The sequence below is a fragment of the Anomaloglossus baeobatrachus genome, chromosome 6 (assembly GCF_048569485.1).
Source record: "Anomaloglossus baeobatrachus isolate aAnoBae1 chromosome 6, aAnoBae1.hap1, whole genome shotgun sequence".
Classification (NCBI taxonomy): Eukaryota; Metazoa; Chordata; class Amphibia; order Anura; family Aromobatidae; genus Anomaloglossus; species Anomaloglossus baeobatrachus.
Genome location: NC_134358.1, coordinates 520363889 through 520379467, shown reverse-complemented (window position 1 = coordinate 520379467; position 15579 = coordinate 520363889). Strand labels below are relative to the sequence as shown.

The 15579-nt window shown below is 43.0% G+C and overlaps 1 protein-coding gene across 10 annotated transcripts in view; it reads left to right on the top strand.

Moving 5' to 3' along the window:
- Positions 1–10522, top strand: part of CCDC7 (coiled-coil domain containing 7) — a 146466-nt gene extending 135944 nt beyond the window's left edge. For 7 of the 10 annotated variants that reach the window (XM_075316781.1, XM_075316779.1, XM_075316778.1 and 4 more), the window contains 2 exons: positions 4466–4500; positions 10416–10522. In XM_075316781.1, the coding sequence (XP_075172896.1) occupies positions 4466–4500; positions 10416–10481 (101 nt within the window). In that variant the 3' untranslated portion in view covers positions 10482–10522. The remainder of the gene's footprint in view (positions 1–4465; positions 4501–10415) is intronic. The other 3 variants (XR_012724576.1, XR_012724575.1, XR_012724574.1) reach the window with 1 other exon arrangement.
- Positions 10523–15579: the final 5057 nt, after the last annotated feature.

The window sequence follows — 15579 nt, the reverse complement described above, 5'->3', positions numbered from 1 at the left end:
CTCCGGGAAGATCTCATGGCAGTGGGGACATTGGTTTCAGTCAATACCATAAGTAACGTACTCCACCGCAATGGTCTCCGTTCCAGACGAGCCCGTAAGGTACCTTTACTTTCAAAGCATCATGTCAAGGCTCGTCTACAGTTTGCTCATGATCACTTGGAGGACTCTGAGACAGACTGGTTCAAGGTTCTCTGGTCTGATGAGACCAAGATCGAGATCTTTGGTGCCAACCACACACGTGACGTTTGGAGACTGGATGGCACTGCATACGACCCCAAGAATACCATCCCTACAGTCAAGCATGGTGGTGGCAGCATCATGCTGTGGGGCTGTTTCTCAGCCAAGGGGCCTGGCCATCTGGTCCGCATCCATGGGAAGATGGATAGCACGGCCTACCTGGAGATTTTGGCCAAGAACCTCCGCTCCTCCATCAAGGATCTTAAGATGGGTCGTCATTTCATCTTCCAACAAGACAACGACCCAAAGCACACAGCCAAGAAAACCAAGGCCTGGTTCAAGAGGGAAAAAATCAAGGTGTTGCAGTGGCCTAGTCAGTCTTCTGACCTTAACCCAATTGAAAACTTGTGGAAGAAGCTCAAAATTAAAGTCCACATGAGACACCCAAAGAACCTAGATAACTTGGAGAAGATCTGCATGGAGGAGTGGGCCAAGATAACTCCAGAGACCTGTGCCGGCCTGATCAGGTCTTATAAAAGACGATTATTAGCTGTAATTGCAAACAAGGGTTATTCCACAAAATATTAAACCTAGGGGTTGAATAATAATTGACCCACACTTTTATGTTGCAAATTTATTAAAATTTAACTGAGCAACATAACTTGTTGGTTTGTAAGATTTATGCATCTGTTAATAAATCTTGCTCTTGTTTGAAGTTTGCAGGCTCTAACTTATTTGCATCTTATCAAACCTGCTAAATCTGCAGGGGGTTGAATACTACTTGTAGGCACTGTATGTCCCCCATCCTAGTATAAATGTTCCCCATTCTAGCCCACATCCTGATGTATATATAACCCCATCCTGGTATATATGTCCCCATCCTGGGCCCCTCCCGGTATATACTATACTGGGTTCTTCCAGGTATATACTGTCCCCCTCCTGGGGCCCTCCTGGTATATACTTCCCCCTGCTGGGCCCTTCCTGGTATATACTGTCACCTTCCTGGTATCTACAGTCCCCCTCCTGGTATTTAGGGCCCCATCCTGGTAAATATGTCTCTATTCTGTCTAATGCAAAAAACAACAACATTGTACTCGCCCTCCCTGGCTCACACGACACTCAGTGTCCTCCTGTGTAGCCAGCGCACAGTGGCCGGCAGCTTTCATCGGCATCAGTGCTATTGCAACGCATGACGTCATTGTTATACACTGTTCTCAGTCAGTGGGACGCAGATGAAAGCTGCTGGCTTCTGTTTGGCCAGCAGCATGTTTCGCAGTACAGGGATCCAACGGGTCTCTGCACTGCAATGCATCTCAGCTGTATAAGCGGCCTCGGACGCACATCCAGCTGAAGCAGGGGCTGAGTCCGGTGGGCCTCTTGCCCTCCAGGCCTCGTTGCAGGTGTGATCCCTGCAACCGCAATTGTTCTGCCCCTGATTGTTTCTACTCCTTCTTTCTGAGGTTCCCTTATATTCACATGTAGCAGATTTGCAAAAATTTCTGTGATTAAAAAAATCATACCGCACATGTGAATTCCTTCAAACCAAGAAGGATGGATGGGACAGTTACCGAAATTTAAGCACAAAATTGGCCATGTGTGAATCTGCTAGAGCCCCTCAACTTCTGACCACCTTGGTTGTTAAAGACAGTCTGTCAGCAGCACAACATGACTGTTCAAACTAAACACAGTCGCTCAGTGCACTCTTGATGTGGCGGCGGGCAGTTCGGTGCACCTTCCCACCTACTTGTTTTGCATATATCTCCCTACTCTTCCTTGATTGGCAGTTCTCAATTTACAGGAGCCAGAGGATGCTGTAGATATAGAAAACAAGTAGGTAGAAGGTGCACTGAATTATCTGGCCACAACAAGGGTGCACCTAGCGTCTGTGCTTGGCTGGAATAGTCATATTGTGCTCACAGACTCCCTATAATTACTAAAAAGATTAAAAGTTGAGGGACTAACTCCACTATGAGTATATATGCAAATGTGAAAGATATTGTGCTTTAATTTCTCTGCTTGGGTTGAACAGTCATTTTGTGCTGACAGGCTCAATTTAAGTTGCCCATAGATGTTAGACTCAGTTGCTTTTGGAAACAGCTATTCCTCCCTACTCGCATGTACACATACACCCAACATACACCCCTGTTTTTCAAGGGGGAGAGGAGAATATACTCCATATAAGAGTAAGAGCAGACATGCAGGGTAGTTACAGGTAATTATACACATGCCTCAGTACTGGAGGGAGCCCAAATGTTCCTCCTCCTCACTCAACCCCCCCCCCCCCACCTGACATATCCATCAATGTCAATGACAGCTCACTTTCCCCAGTCCCACACGCTCGCTGCCTGGGAGTAACTCTAGACTCTGATCTCTCTTTCAAGCCACACATCCAAGCCCTCTTCACCTCCTGCCGCCTCCAACTCAAAAATATTTCCTGGATTGGTACACTCCTTTCCCAAGAAGCTGCAAAAACCCTAGTACATGCCCTTATTATCTCCTGCCTGGACTATTGCAACCTCCTGCTCTGTGGCCTGCCTTCTAACAGTCTCGCACCCCTACAATCTATTCTAAACTATGCTGTCCGGCTAATCCACCTGTCCCCGACCTTTCCTCTCTGCCAATCCCTTCACTGGCTTCCCATTACACACCGATTCCAGTTCAAAAGACCAACCATGACATATGAAGCCATCCACAACCTGTCTCCTCCCTACATCTGTGGCCTAGTCTCCCGGTACTTACCTGCACGTAACCTTCGATCCTCACAAGATCTCCTTCTCTACTCCCCTCTCATCTCCTCATCCCACCATCGTATCCAAGATTTCTCACGTGCCTCCTCCATACTCTGGAATGCTCTGCCACAACATATCAGACTCTCTCCTACCTTGACAAGCTTCAAAAGGAACCTGAAGACCCACCTCTTCCGACAAGCCTACAACCTGCCGTATCCCTCAGTCTGATATAACGCCACACAACCAGCTCTACCCTAACCTACTGTATTCTCATCTATCCTTTGTAGACTGAGCCCTCGCGGGCAGGGACCTCTATCCTCCTGTACTTGTCTGTGCCTTGTATTGTTTATGATTATCGTACTTGTCTCTATTATGTATACCCCTTTCACATGTAAAGCACCATGGAATAAATGGCGCTATAATAATAATAAATAATAATAATAAAATAGTTAGTCACTAGTATTATAAATCTCAGGATAAGGCCCCCTTCACACGTCAGTGATTCCGGTACGCAGGACGCCGGTTTTATATGTACCGGAATCACAGACATATGCAGACCCATTAAAATTAATGGGTCTGCGAACACATCAGTGATTTCTCATAGACCGTGTGGTGCATACGCGTGTCCGTGTGCTCCACACGGAGACAAGTCCATTTTTCTCCAGCAGCACTAATGTCATATAGACCACACTGGAGTGTGACATCAGTGTGACACGTACCAGAGAAAACTCGTGTCTTTGAAATAAAATTATTTTTTATACTCACCTGTCTCCAGCAATGCTGTTTAAGGTGCTCCTGTCACTTGCTTCACGGCCTATTCATTATGCTCATTGCATATTCACTGCACTGCTGACCCGGAAGCAGCAGCGCCGGAGACATCAGCACCACTGACAGTCGTGCCGGGGACAGGTGAATAAAAAGTTCCTGCTCTCCGTGTGCTATCACGGAAAACACACATGTGCCAAAATCACGGCACACGGAGGACCATACACACCTTCAACACGTCCGTGAAAACCACTCACACGAGCATCACTGTGATCGGGTACACTTGGTGCTCAGCCCAGTGCGAGCCACTTGCAGTGTTTGATCGGCTTGGACTGGGGGTAACAACATCATGTTTGGATGTAGTGTGCAACCAAACAAAAAAAAAAAGATGGAAATACCCTCCCCTGTAAGTGTTCTCCATATGGTTGGCTGCATATGTGCGGAGACCCGAGCTGCCCAATTAATGACTTCCATTGGGGTTCAGGTCAAGTCCAGGTCCCAAACCGAACTTTATTTAAAGTGCAGCTGAACCCTCTGAATCTAACTTCCACGAGTCCAGTCATCTCTAGTTTTAATAGTATTGGTCTTTTCAAATGGGCCAAAGGGAATTTTTGGGCACCCCTAGGCTTCAGGGCCCAGGTCTGACTGCAGCCCCTGTGCATACTAAGGTTACACCCCTGGTCAGACATATTACCCACTAACAGAATAGCTTACTACTAACACTTTTGTGTTGTCAATGGCACTTTGGAGATGCAAACAATGGAATTTATGATCTTGTTTCCCTCTTGATCTAGGAGTGACGTCTGCAGACACACCATCAGAAAAAATGGTAAGGACAGGACTCTATTTTCATTTAAGGGCTTTTAACCTAGTGCTACTAATGGTATGTTAGACAGATTTGACATTTAACAATTTTGGAATCAGATTATACCTTAGTACCTTACATTTTACAAAAGAAGTATTGAAGAAAAAGGAGCTGCCATTTGATCCCATCTCATAGCGTACACTCGCACAGACACTTGTTGGATCTGTATCCTCACCACTCTATCCTTTATTGCCTGCAGTAAAATACAAACATTTTGGGCTTAAACCGAGATTGTTTGGAAAGGGCTTCAAGCACAAAGAGGTCACAACAATGGATTTGAAAAAACTATAAATATCTGTGTATACAGTTGAAACCAGAAGTTTACATACAGTATCTAAAAAGACACATCTGCAGGTTTTTCTCACTATCTGACATAAAATCAGAATACATCTTTTCCATTTTAGATCAATTAGGAACCAAAATTATTTATATTTGCCAAATGCCAGAATAATGAGAGAGAGAGAGAATGTTTTAAGGCATTTTTATTACTTTCTGCAAAGTCATAAGTTTCCATCCATTTTATTAGTATTTGGTACCATTGCCCTTAAACTGTATACCTTCGGTGAAACATTTTGGATCTTCTTCTACAAGATTCTCACAATAGTTGCTAGGAATTTGGGTCCATTCCTCCTGACAGAACTGGTGTAGCTTAGCCATGTTTTTAGGTTGGCTTGCTCGCACCGGCCTTTTCAGCTTTGCACATAACGTTTCAATAGTGAGATCAGGGCTTTGTGATGGCCACTCCAAGACTTTGTTATCCTTAAGCCACTTTTTAACCAGTTTGGCAGTAAGCATAGGGCCATTGTCCATTTGGAAGACCCATTTCTGCCCAAGCTATAAGTTCCTGGCTGATGTCTTCAGATGTTACTTCAGTATTACCACTTTATCTTCTTTCTTCATGGTGCCATCTATTTTGTGAAGTGCACCAGTCCTTCCTACAGCAAAACAAGCCCACAACAGGACGCTGCCACCCCCGTGTTTCACAGTTGGGATGCTCTTCTTAGGCTTCACAGCTTCTCCCTTTTTCCTCCAAACGTAATGATGGTCATTATGGCCAGCTAAATTTTAGTTTCATCAGACCACGGGGCAAGTTTCCAAAAATTAAGGTCTTTGTTCCTGTGTACATTTGCAAACGTTAATCTGGCTTTTTAATGTTTCTTTTGAAGTAATGGATTCTTCCTGGCAGAGTGGCCTTTCAACCCATGTTGATACAGTACTCATTTCACTGTGGATAATGACACAATCTTATCAGCCTCCGCCAGCATCTTCACAAGGTCTTTTGCTTTTGTTCTTGGGTTGATATGCACATGTCTGACCAAAGCACATTCATCTCTGGTACAAAGAACCCATCTCCTTCCTGAGCGGTATATGATGGGTAGACATTCCCATCTTGTTTGAACGTGCATATAATTGTTTGTACAGATGAACAAGGCACCTTCAAGTATCTGGAAATTGCACCCAAGGATAAAACAGACTGTTTCCTAAGATCTTGGCTGATTTCTTTTGACTTTCCCATGATGCTACACATAGAAACAATGTATTTCAGGTGTGCATTAAAATATATCCACAGGTGTGTCTCTAATTAACTCAGATGTTGCCAATAAACCTATCAAAAACCTTCAAAGACATGACATCATCACATGGGCTGCCCCATATTGTTCAAATTTATACGACTCAGTGTATGTAAACTTTTGACTTTGCAAAAAGTAATCAATATGCCTTAAAACATTCTCTCGCTCATTATTCTGGCATTTGGCAAATATAAACAATTTTGTTTCCTAAGTGACCTAAAAGAGAAAGGTTTATTCTGATTTCATGTCATATGGTGAGAGAAACATGCAGATGTGTCTTTTTAGATAGTGTATGTAAACTTCTGGCTTCAACTGTAGAATATAAATATATATATATACAGTATATAATATATCTAAAAGTATATATATATATATATATATATATATATATATACACACACATACAGTACTCTGCAAAAGTTTTTGGCAGGTGTGGAAGAAATGCAACGAAGTTAGGAAGATTAAAAAAAACGGAAATGCTATAAATTTATCGATTAGCAAAATGCAACGTGAATGGGTAAGAGAGATTGAAATCAAATCAGTATTTGGTGTGACCTCCCTTTACCTTTCAAACTGCATCAATTTTCCTAGGTATGGATGAAATTTTTCACCATGCAATGCCATCAGGGAGGCGTCTGATTGACCCCAAACATATAGCCAAGTACCATCTTCAGTAGTGATGAGCAAGCGTGCTCCATACCTGATCGAATATTAGGGTGCTCGGGCACGCTCATTACATGATAAAGTATCACAGGTGCTTGAGTGCCATGCTCAAGTCTCCGCCCCGCAGGTTTTGAGGCTGTTAAATAGCCAATAAACATGTGAGAATTGTTTGCCATACACGATAATGCCGGAGCCATGTTGAATACTGGCATCACTATGATTGGCCGGCCGCATCGCGTCATTGGGTCTTATATAAGACCTGGTAACGCAATGCTTGGCCCACTGTTTTCTGGAAGCAGTTCAGGGAGAGCTTAGATGAGAGCAGGCATATAGGCAGGGTTTTATTGCTATTGCAGTGCCTGGTATATTGTACACTTGCACACTTTAGTGCCTTTTTAATGTAGCACTAAAGGGTGTTTTTAGCTTTGTTTAACCTAATAATTTTAAAAAAACTCGGCATGGGTGTCTCCCCTATTTTTGATAATCAGCCAATAGCTGTACTTTACGTCTATTCACAGTCGCCAGAGCTGCATTCAGTAAAAGTGGACTATAACAGAGGAGCTTTGTGGGAACATGTTTGATAATAAATTGGTGAACAAGGGATAGTGTGGGGGCATCTTTATTCAAACAAAAAGTGTTTTTCTTATTTTTTTTAAATTTTTATTACTGGTTTAGTAATGGGGATGTTTGATAGACACCTCTCCATTACCAACTCCTGGGCTTGATGCCACCTGGCATAACACAGCACTCCATAACACATTAATTCCAAAATATATTACCCCGACTGTCCCGCACCAGTGCAGTCGGGAAGAGCCGGACAAGGAAATTTGGTGCATGTAATGTGATGCACCAATTCCGGCGCAGCTGAAGGCTCATATTTTTTTTAGTCTGGGAAGGGCCAAATAACCCTGGACCATCTCAGCCTGATAACATCAGCCCCAGCTGTTTGCTTTACCTTGACTGGTTATCAAAAGTGGGGGGGGACGCCACATAATTTTATTTATTTAGATCACAGCAGTGACCTGGAAGTCAGATGCATCCAAGCGTCTTCCCCATGCTATTCCCATTCCATTTCAGTAATTTTCTTTCCTGCCACCATCAGTGGAAACCTGTATCGTTGTCTGATGAGTCTAATGTGAGGTACTGTCTAGATTTTTTGAGATGCAGCAAATGATTTGCGGTGCCCACAATAAAGTATGGGGGATGAGGAGTGTGGGAAGGTTTGCAGGTGACAGTTACTGATTTATTCCAAAATCAAGGCATGATTACTCAGAATGATTACCATAGCAATCTGCAGGAAGATGCCATCCCATCTGGTTTGCACTTAGTGTGACCATCATTTTGCGGTGCAATAGGACAATCACTCAAAACACATCTCCAGGCTATGTAAAGACTATGTGGCCTCCACAGTCGCTTGACGTCAGCTGAAAGGAGATGGTTTGGGATAAGTTAGATGAAGGTAAAGCAGACAAGAAGTACTTGTCACGGTTGTCTCTCTGTTGTAGAGACTATTGACAGGTTCGGGGCCAGTGTCTCTTTGCCTTGAGACTCTTCAGATTACGAGTATTCTTTTATAGAACAGAGGGTTAATGTCAATATTGATTACCAGCAAGCACTCACCTTCCCAGGTGTTTCCAGTTTGGATATCTACCGTCTGCTCCCAGTAGTGGGTGCCAGTTATTCTTACCCCATTGGATTCTTAGCCTGGAGGTGGAAGGAGCTGGTGGAGCCCTCTCTGCAAGTTCCTGTGTAGGCTGCAGTCTTGGTGCTGACAGAAACAATCTGTTGTGTTTCCCTTGTCTGTCTTTCCTTTTCCTGGTGTTTTTTTAGTGCAGTGGTGGAGCTAGTGTCCCTTACCTGCCAGCTCACTAACTAGGGCTATTACAGGGTCTCCGGTATCCTGTTGGGCGACAGATGCAGAACCTGTATAGGGACTGGCTAGGAGTATAGGGTACAGCGACAGGTGAGTGAAGGAGGTGTTCCCATCTTCCCCCTCTCTAGCGCTAAGGCCCACCATTGTTAAAGTGTTCCTGGTGTACCCCTTGTGTTGTAGTATGTCATGGCATGCGCCATACTTCCTATGTCACCCCCGTGACAGTGGTCAGGACCTCTGGGAACACCTTCAAGAGTGTTGGAAAGCCATTCCAGGAGACAACCTGATGACGCTGCTTGAGGCTATGTGCGCACTAGAGCTTTTTACCCGCGGATTTACCCGCGGATTTGCCGCGGAAATTTCTTGAGAAATGTCTGCAATCTTTGTGCAGACATTTCCCAGCAAATTCTATGGAAGAAAAAAAAAAGCTGTGCGCACTGGTGCGGATTTTTCTCAAGAAATTTCCGCGAGAAGAATTTCGAGAAACTTTCTTGAGAAAATGAACATGTCCATTATTTCCGCAGGTACCCTGCGGATTTCGGCAGTACAGCCTGCAGAAATCCGCAGGGAACCACCCGCGGGAAAATCGCGGCAATTCCGCGGCTAATCCGCGTCAAATCCGCATGCGGATTTGGTGCGGATTTTTTCCGGAGGTCCGGAAATCTTTCACTCCCAGAAGTTTCTTGAGAAACTTCACATTTCTAGTGCGCACATAGCCTTAGAGAATGCCAAGGGAATTTAATGCAGTTAGGGAGGTACTCTGAGGAATCTAAGGTTTAATACATTCTGGCTTGCTTTACTGGTGCGTCTTTACTCCTTATTTCTATATGCAACCTCTTGGCTTTGCTACCTTCAGTCTGAATTTACAATGTGCAAATTCCAACACCACCAAGGCAAACCACTGCATGAACAAGTGTGTCCAAACCTTTGACCAGTACTGTATATTATTCATTACCTTTAGTTAGTAGTAGAGCAATACCCATGAAACCATGAAATATAGCCTGTATTTAGTAAGTACACTTAATGTCTGCAAAAGGTCACTGCTATCACATTTCCTCTTCAAAATTCCTCCAGATGCAAAATTTTGGAAAAGGTTTAACTTGATCTTTCTGCTGGCATTCACTATACTCTAACACCAAATACAAAATGTTAGGCTATGTGCGCGCGCTGCACCACACCTAAAAGGTGCGCTTCAGAGCGCAGCTGAAAAGCTCCGTTCTGAAGCCCATGGTGCTGGCAGAGAACGTGCGCTCTGCATGCTGCCTCTCCCTATAGACAGCATGCAAACCGCACGGAAGAAGTGACGTCACTTCTTAGAACGCAGCGATTTGGGCAGCAGCCGAATTGCTGCGTTCTAATATGCCACGTGCACACGGCTCCTGCACACTCTCCATAGGCTGTGCAGGGGACGCAGGCAGTTATACTGCGCTGCAGATCACAGCGTAACTGTATGTAATACGCACACGTGCGCACATAGTCAAAATCCGAGCACAGAGGAAGGTCGGGCGGGAAGTAAAACGTGGGACGTGCGTGGTCCAGTCTCCACTCTGACTGCTGTGGATTTAATATCTACTCTCCATTTCTGTGTAGATTTCACACTCATGCACTGTGATGGGAATTGATAAGATCTCATCTACTTTGCTGCTGCTGTAATATACCGCAGTCTTTCCACCCTAAAGGCCTACACGTGTTTCTTCTGTCTGTACACAGATTATGTATACTGGACTATAAACCTACAGTCACGTAAACAAAAATAACTATTTGTCTTCTAGAATGCCAACATGTTCAAAGAAGGACCTCAGAAAAACCCTGACCAGACGTGGACACTTTGTAGCTAGAGGTTCCTCCAAATAGAATGTCTGAGAATAAACCAGGTGCAGATATAGAACAGTCTCTGTTGTGGCTAAATTTAATGTAACCAAACCTTTTATCACAGTCATAGAGAGAGAAAAAATTCGACTCAATGTCCTCAAGAATAGATGTGACGCATTGAAATATTACAACCAAATACAGTAGATCTTGAAGAAGACATATAGACATGCAGTCTTAATGACTCCGCCGCAAACCTTTTGTTCTTCCATCGCCATATGAGGGCAGGTTGTAGGTTTGACAATTTTACTAATTACAATGTATTGGAATAAAAAGAAAAAAAAAAAGTTCCAACTATTGTAAAATGGTGGAAATAAAAAATAAAAACAAAAAACCCATATCATGCAAACAGACTTAATGCCGGAATGAGGTTAAAGATCTGCCACTCTCCTGACATTTTTTTTTCCCAGTAACTACTTGTATTTCCTATAAAAATAATTTTGGAGCATCTTTTTTGTACAACTCTATAAATCCATGGTCAGCATGGCGGAATAACCTACAAAAAATTAAAAAAAAAAATTTCTTTCCCCCTTCAGTGCAGTAAAAACTGCTCATTAATATTAGGCAGGTAAACTTTCACAAAATATTATACAGCCACCCTGACATGGATTTTAAAGTATACCGGCCTCATTAGTTCAGAGATCTAATTAATAAAGTTTGCATATTCATGTTAAAGCTGGTGGCAGATCCACGTTAATCCTTACGCCCAAATGGATATAACTGTACGTCCATACTGTAGTCTGCACGATTACAGGGGTTCAGCACTCTACACACGCAGTAACACTTTGTTACATAGCCAGCATCAGTCATTAGCAGCAGCAACTGGAGCTGAGCTCAGATCTCTGCTTTGAAACAATTAGATGCCGCTGTCAGTATCTGATAGAAACATTAAAATGAAGCATGACTACCATAAATCCCATAGACTTCCCCCAAGACACAATTGTGAGGTACCGATAGGATACTATGGCAATAAAAGGGGCCTGCCCCCCATGGCTAATATGTTTGTATCTATGTGAAGCTCAGCCACAGGCTGAACTTCATGAGAGACTGTAGTATATACTGCAATACAAAAGTATTGTCGTATATAGAGAAAATCAAAGGTTCAAGTAACCCAAAAGGGACAAAAAAAAAAGTTCAAATCCTGCCTTTTTCTCATTAAACAAAATTATATATTAGCAGTTGTGTCTGGAAAAGTCCAGTTTATGAAAATACTGTATAATATTGACCCATATGGTTAAGGAAAAAAAAAAAAAAGTAGGAACATCATAATGTTTTTTAGGTCACCTCTCTGTAAATACAACAAGAAGATCAAAACGTTGTGTATATCCCAAAATGGCATGAATGAAAATGTCAGCTGAGAAAGAAAAAAAAAAAAAGTCCTCACAGATAGAATAAAATGTGACAATAAAGTTGATGCAAGTTTGGCTATTGCCGTAATCATACCAACCTGGAGAATTGTGCCGACAAAAGTCATTTTTACTGTACAACGAATGCAGCAAAAACCCAAATAATGGCAAAATTGCATTTTTTTTCTCAGTTTCATCCCATTTGTAATTTTGCAGTCTTCCAAAATGAATGGATTGATAACAGATGATCCCTCTTACTAAAGGCTTAGCACACAGTTACCGGCTGTCCATGTTTTTTCTCACTGGTGGTGTAGTAATCTTCACTTTATAATCACTCAGCTCTAATTATGCTATAAATCAGCTCTCCGGGCACAGACTTCCAGGTCAGCCTGCGCTGGGCTTGTGTTATACGCAGCAGTTAATCATAGGAGGCGGAGCTGTACAGGAAGAGATCAGCAGCCTGGACCAATAAGGAGATGGGGGCGTGTCCCTGACTACCCCAGACTCCCTGCAAGCAGTGCAGCAAACCTGTAGTCACAGACCTGCTCTAAAACACGCTCAGATAAAAAGAGCAAAGAAATATAAATGGCAATGAAGCAGCACACTGACTTACATATAATTGCAGAGCACCAAATGATTTAAAGCAGATAACATAGAATTACACTGTAATAAAACCAGAGGTGTCAATAATATACCGGTACATTTGACTACTATACTCCCCTGCAGGATGTTATATTGATGTAAGGCTTCCCTGGATTGAACAGAGTCATAAATAAAATAAATATTGGTGTAACCCAAGATGGTGAACAGGTGGTGTGAAGTTTGACAAGTGTCTGTAAAGGCTTCAATTTTATCCTCCGGCATGAGCCACTGTGATAAATTAGGCACATGTGCAGACTGTCTAGTCCATATTTTAGAGTCTGTAAGACAGGATTAGTACTAAATGTGTTCCAATTAAATATTATATAAAATTTATTACACATACATACTACAGTTCAAAAGTTTGAGGTCACCCACACAATTGTTCTTTTCCATGAAAAATCATGCTTTTATCAAATGAGTTGCATAATGAATAGAGAATATCGTCCAGAGAGTGACGAGGTTAGAAATAATGATTTTTACTTGAAATAATTTTCTCCTTCAGATTTTGCTTTCGGCACAGAATGCTCCTTTGCAGCATTTCCAGCTTTGCAGACCTTTGGCATTCTAGCTGTTAAGGCCCAGTCACACACAACGACTTACCAGCGATCCCGAAAACGATGCGACCTGATAGGGATCGCAGGTAGGTCGCTGGGAGGTCACTGGTGAGATGTCACACCGTCAGATCTTACCAGCGATGTAGGAACGATACAGGTCGCAGTAGCGACCTGTATAACGATCTCAGCAGTCACTGTGACCCTGTCACACAGTGTCAAATACAGCGATGCCTCCTGCCCAGCAGGACATCGCCTTTGAAGAAAATGACCTGGACCATTCAGCAACGACTAGAGATCTCACAGCAGGGGCCTGATCACTGGTAGATGTCACACATAACGAGATCGCTAACTGGATCGCTACTGCGTCACCAAAACGGTGACTCAGCTGCGATCTCGCTAGCGATCTCGTTATGTGTGACAGTACCTTTAGGCTAGGGCCCCCCTTTGCTTTTTACCTGCTTTTTTAACTGCAGCGTTTAATGCCAAAATGGATGTGTTCTGCTTTTCAAGCTTAGTCTATGGGAATTTGGGTTTCTAAACCCCACTATGCAGTTCAAACTGCTGCCTTTTTGTGGACGAAATTTGGGCAAAAATTCTGCTTTGCAGTGCAAAACCCAAATGGCAAAAACAATTGACATGTCATTTAGGCATTAAACGCTGCAGTTGAAAAAGCAGCAAAAAAAAAAGCAGGTAAAAAGCAAAGTGGGGCCCTAGCCTAAGACTATGTGCGCACGTAGCATTCTGTCCCTGCAGAAATCTCTGCTGTGATTTGCACAGCACATGTGCGCTTCAAATCGCTGCAGAAAGAGTCCGTAACGGGGAAAAAAAAAAAAAAAAAAAAAAAGATTTCATGCACTCTGAGTGCAGCTCCTCCCATAGACAGGGCGGGGGATGCAGGCAGAGCGCACGGAATAAGTGACATGTCACTTCTTAGAACACGCGCTTCGGGCAGCAGCCGAAGCGCTACGCTCTAATACGCCACGTGCGCACGTCTCCTGCATAATCTTCACAGATTGTGCTGGGGACGCAGGACGCATGCAGTTACGCTGTGGTGCAGATCGCAGCGTAACTGCATGCAAATACGCAACGTGCGCACATAGCCTAACAATGTATAGAGTGTATTTGTATAATTTAATGTTAGCTTCATTGAAAAAAGAAAAAAAGCGCTTTTCTTTCAAAAATAAGGAAATATCTAAGTGACCCTAATATATACATACACGCATACATACACACACACATTTTATATAATATATACACATATCTATATATATATATATCTATAAACGCACCCTTGTTTTAGAGGAGGAAAAAAAATAGAAAAAAAATAAAATTAAAGTAAAAGAATGTGGTCATGACACTGTTATTTTACTGCTGACAGGGTTACTGAGGTAATAATATCCCCAAATTCTGTCCTTATATCCCCCATTCTGGGTACCTTCCAGGTATATATGGCCCCCATCGTGGAATATGTATGTTCCCCATCATTATATGTGTGATCCTCCAACCGTGCGTGCGATATATGTGTGTGTGTGTATATATATATATATATATATATATATATATATATATATATATATATATATATATATATATATATATGTATGTATGTATGTATGTATGTATGTATGTATGTATGTATGTATATATACATATATATATATATATATATATATTTTTAATACATACATATATATACATATATATATGTGTTATAGTGTGTGTGTGTGTGTGTGTGTATAAATACATATATGATCCATCCTATCCAGGTGTACAGTGATGCCTATACTATATTATTTATTGCCTTACTTTTACTGATGTGCTGCTCATCAATGCTTCAGTTTGGTCCTGGCATTACAAAGTCTCACATATCTGAAGGACCTGCAGTGATGTAATGAAGAGGCGGGCACTGTGCTGTTCTGTGCAGCTCTGGCCACCCCTCTGCATTACATCACTGTAGGTCCTTGTCAGCTACGGGAGACTGTTTCTAGAGCAGAGGCAGCAGGAGCAAAGTGAAAGTAATTTGAGCCCTCAGCACAGAGACTGCGGCTGTGCTGTGAAGGTATGCAGTGTTCTGGCCGGACACTGCAGTGATCTGCACATCCTCCGGGCGAGACATGACTGCAGCGGCTCCCTGCTCCTGCCTCCTAAACAGTGAACACACAGTCTCCCCAGCCTCTGCAGGAAGCCGGGGGCTGGAGCTCCCATGTGTGACCGCTGTTTACATTAAACAAGTACTGATTAGCTGCTCCTCACACCCGCTTCTAGTCACTGACTGCAGAGAGAGGTGGGCGGGGAGCAGCTAATGAATATTCACTTACTTTAAGCAGCGGGCACACGTGGTTTCTCCAGCCGCCGGCTTCCTGCAGCAGTGACACTCCCTGCCTCCTGTGATCCCACTGCATAGCGCTGACTCCCCACAGCTCCCTACCCCGCAGCTTCAGACCATAAGACGCACCCCACACTTTCCTCCCAAATTTGGAGGAAAAAAAAGTGCGTCTTATGGTCCGAAAAATACGGTGTGTGTG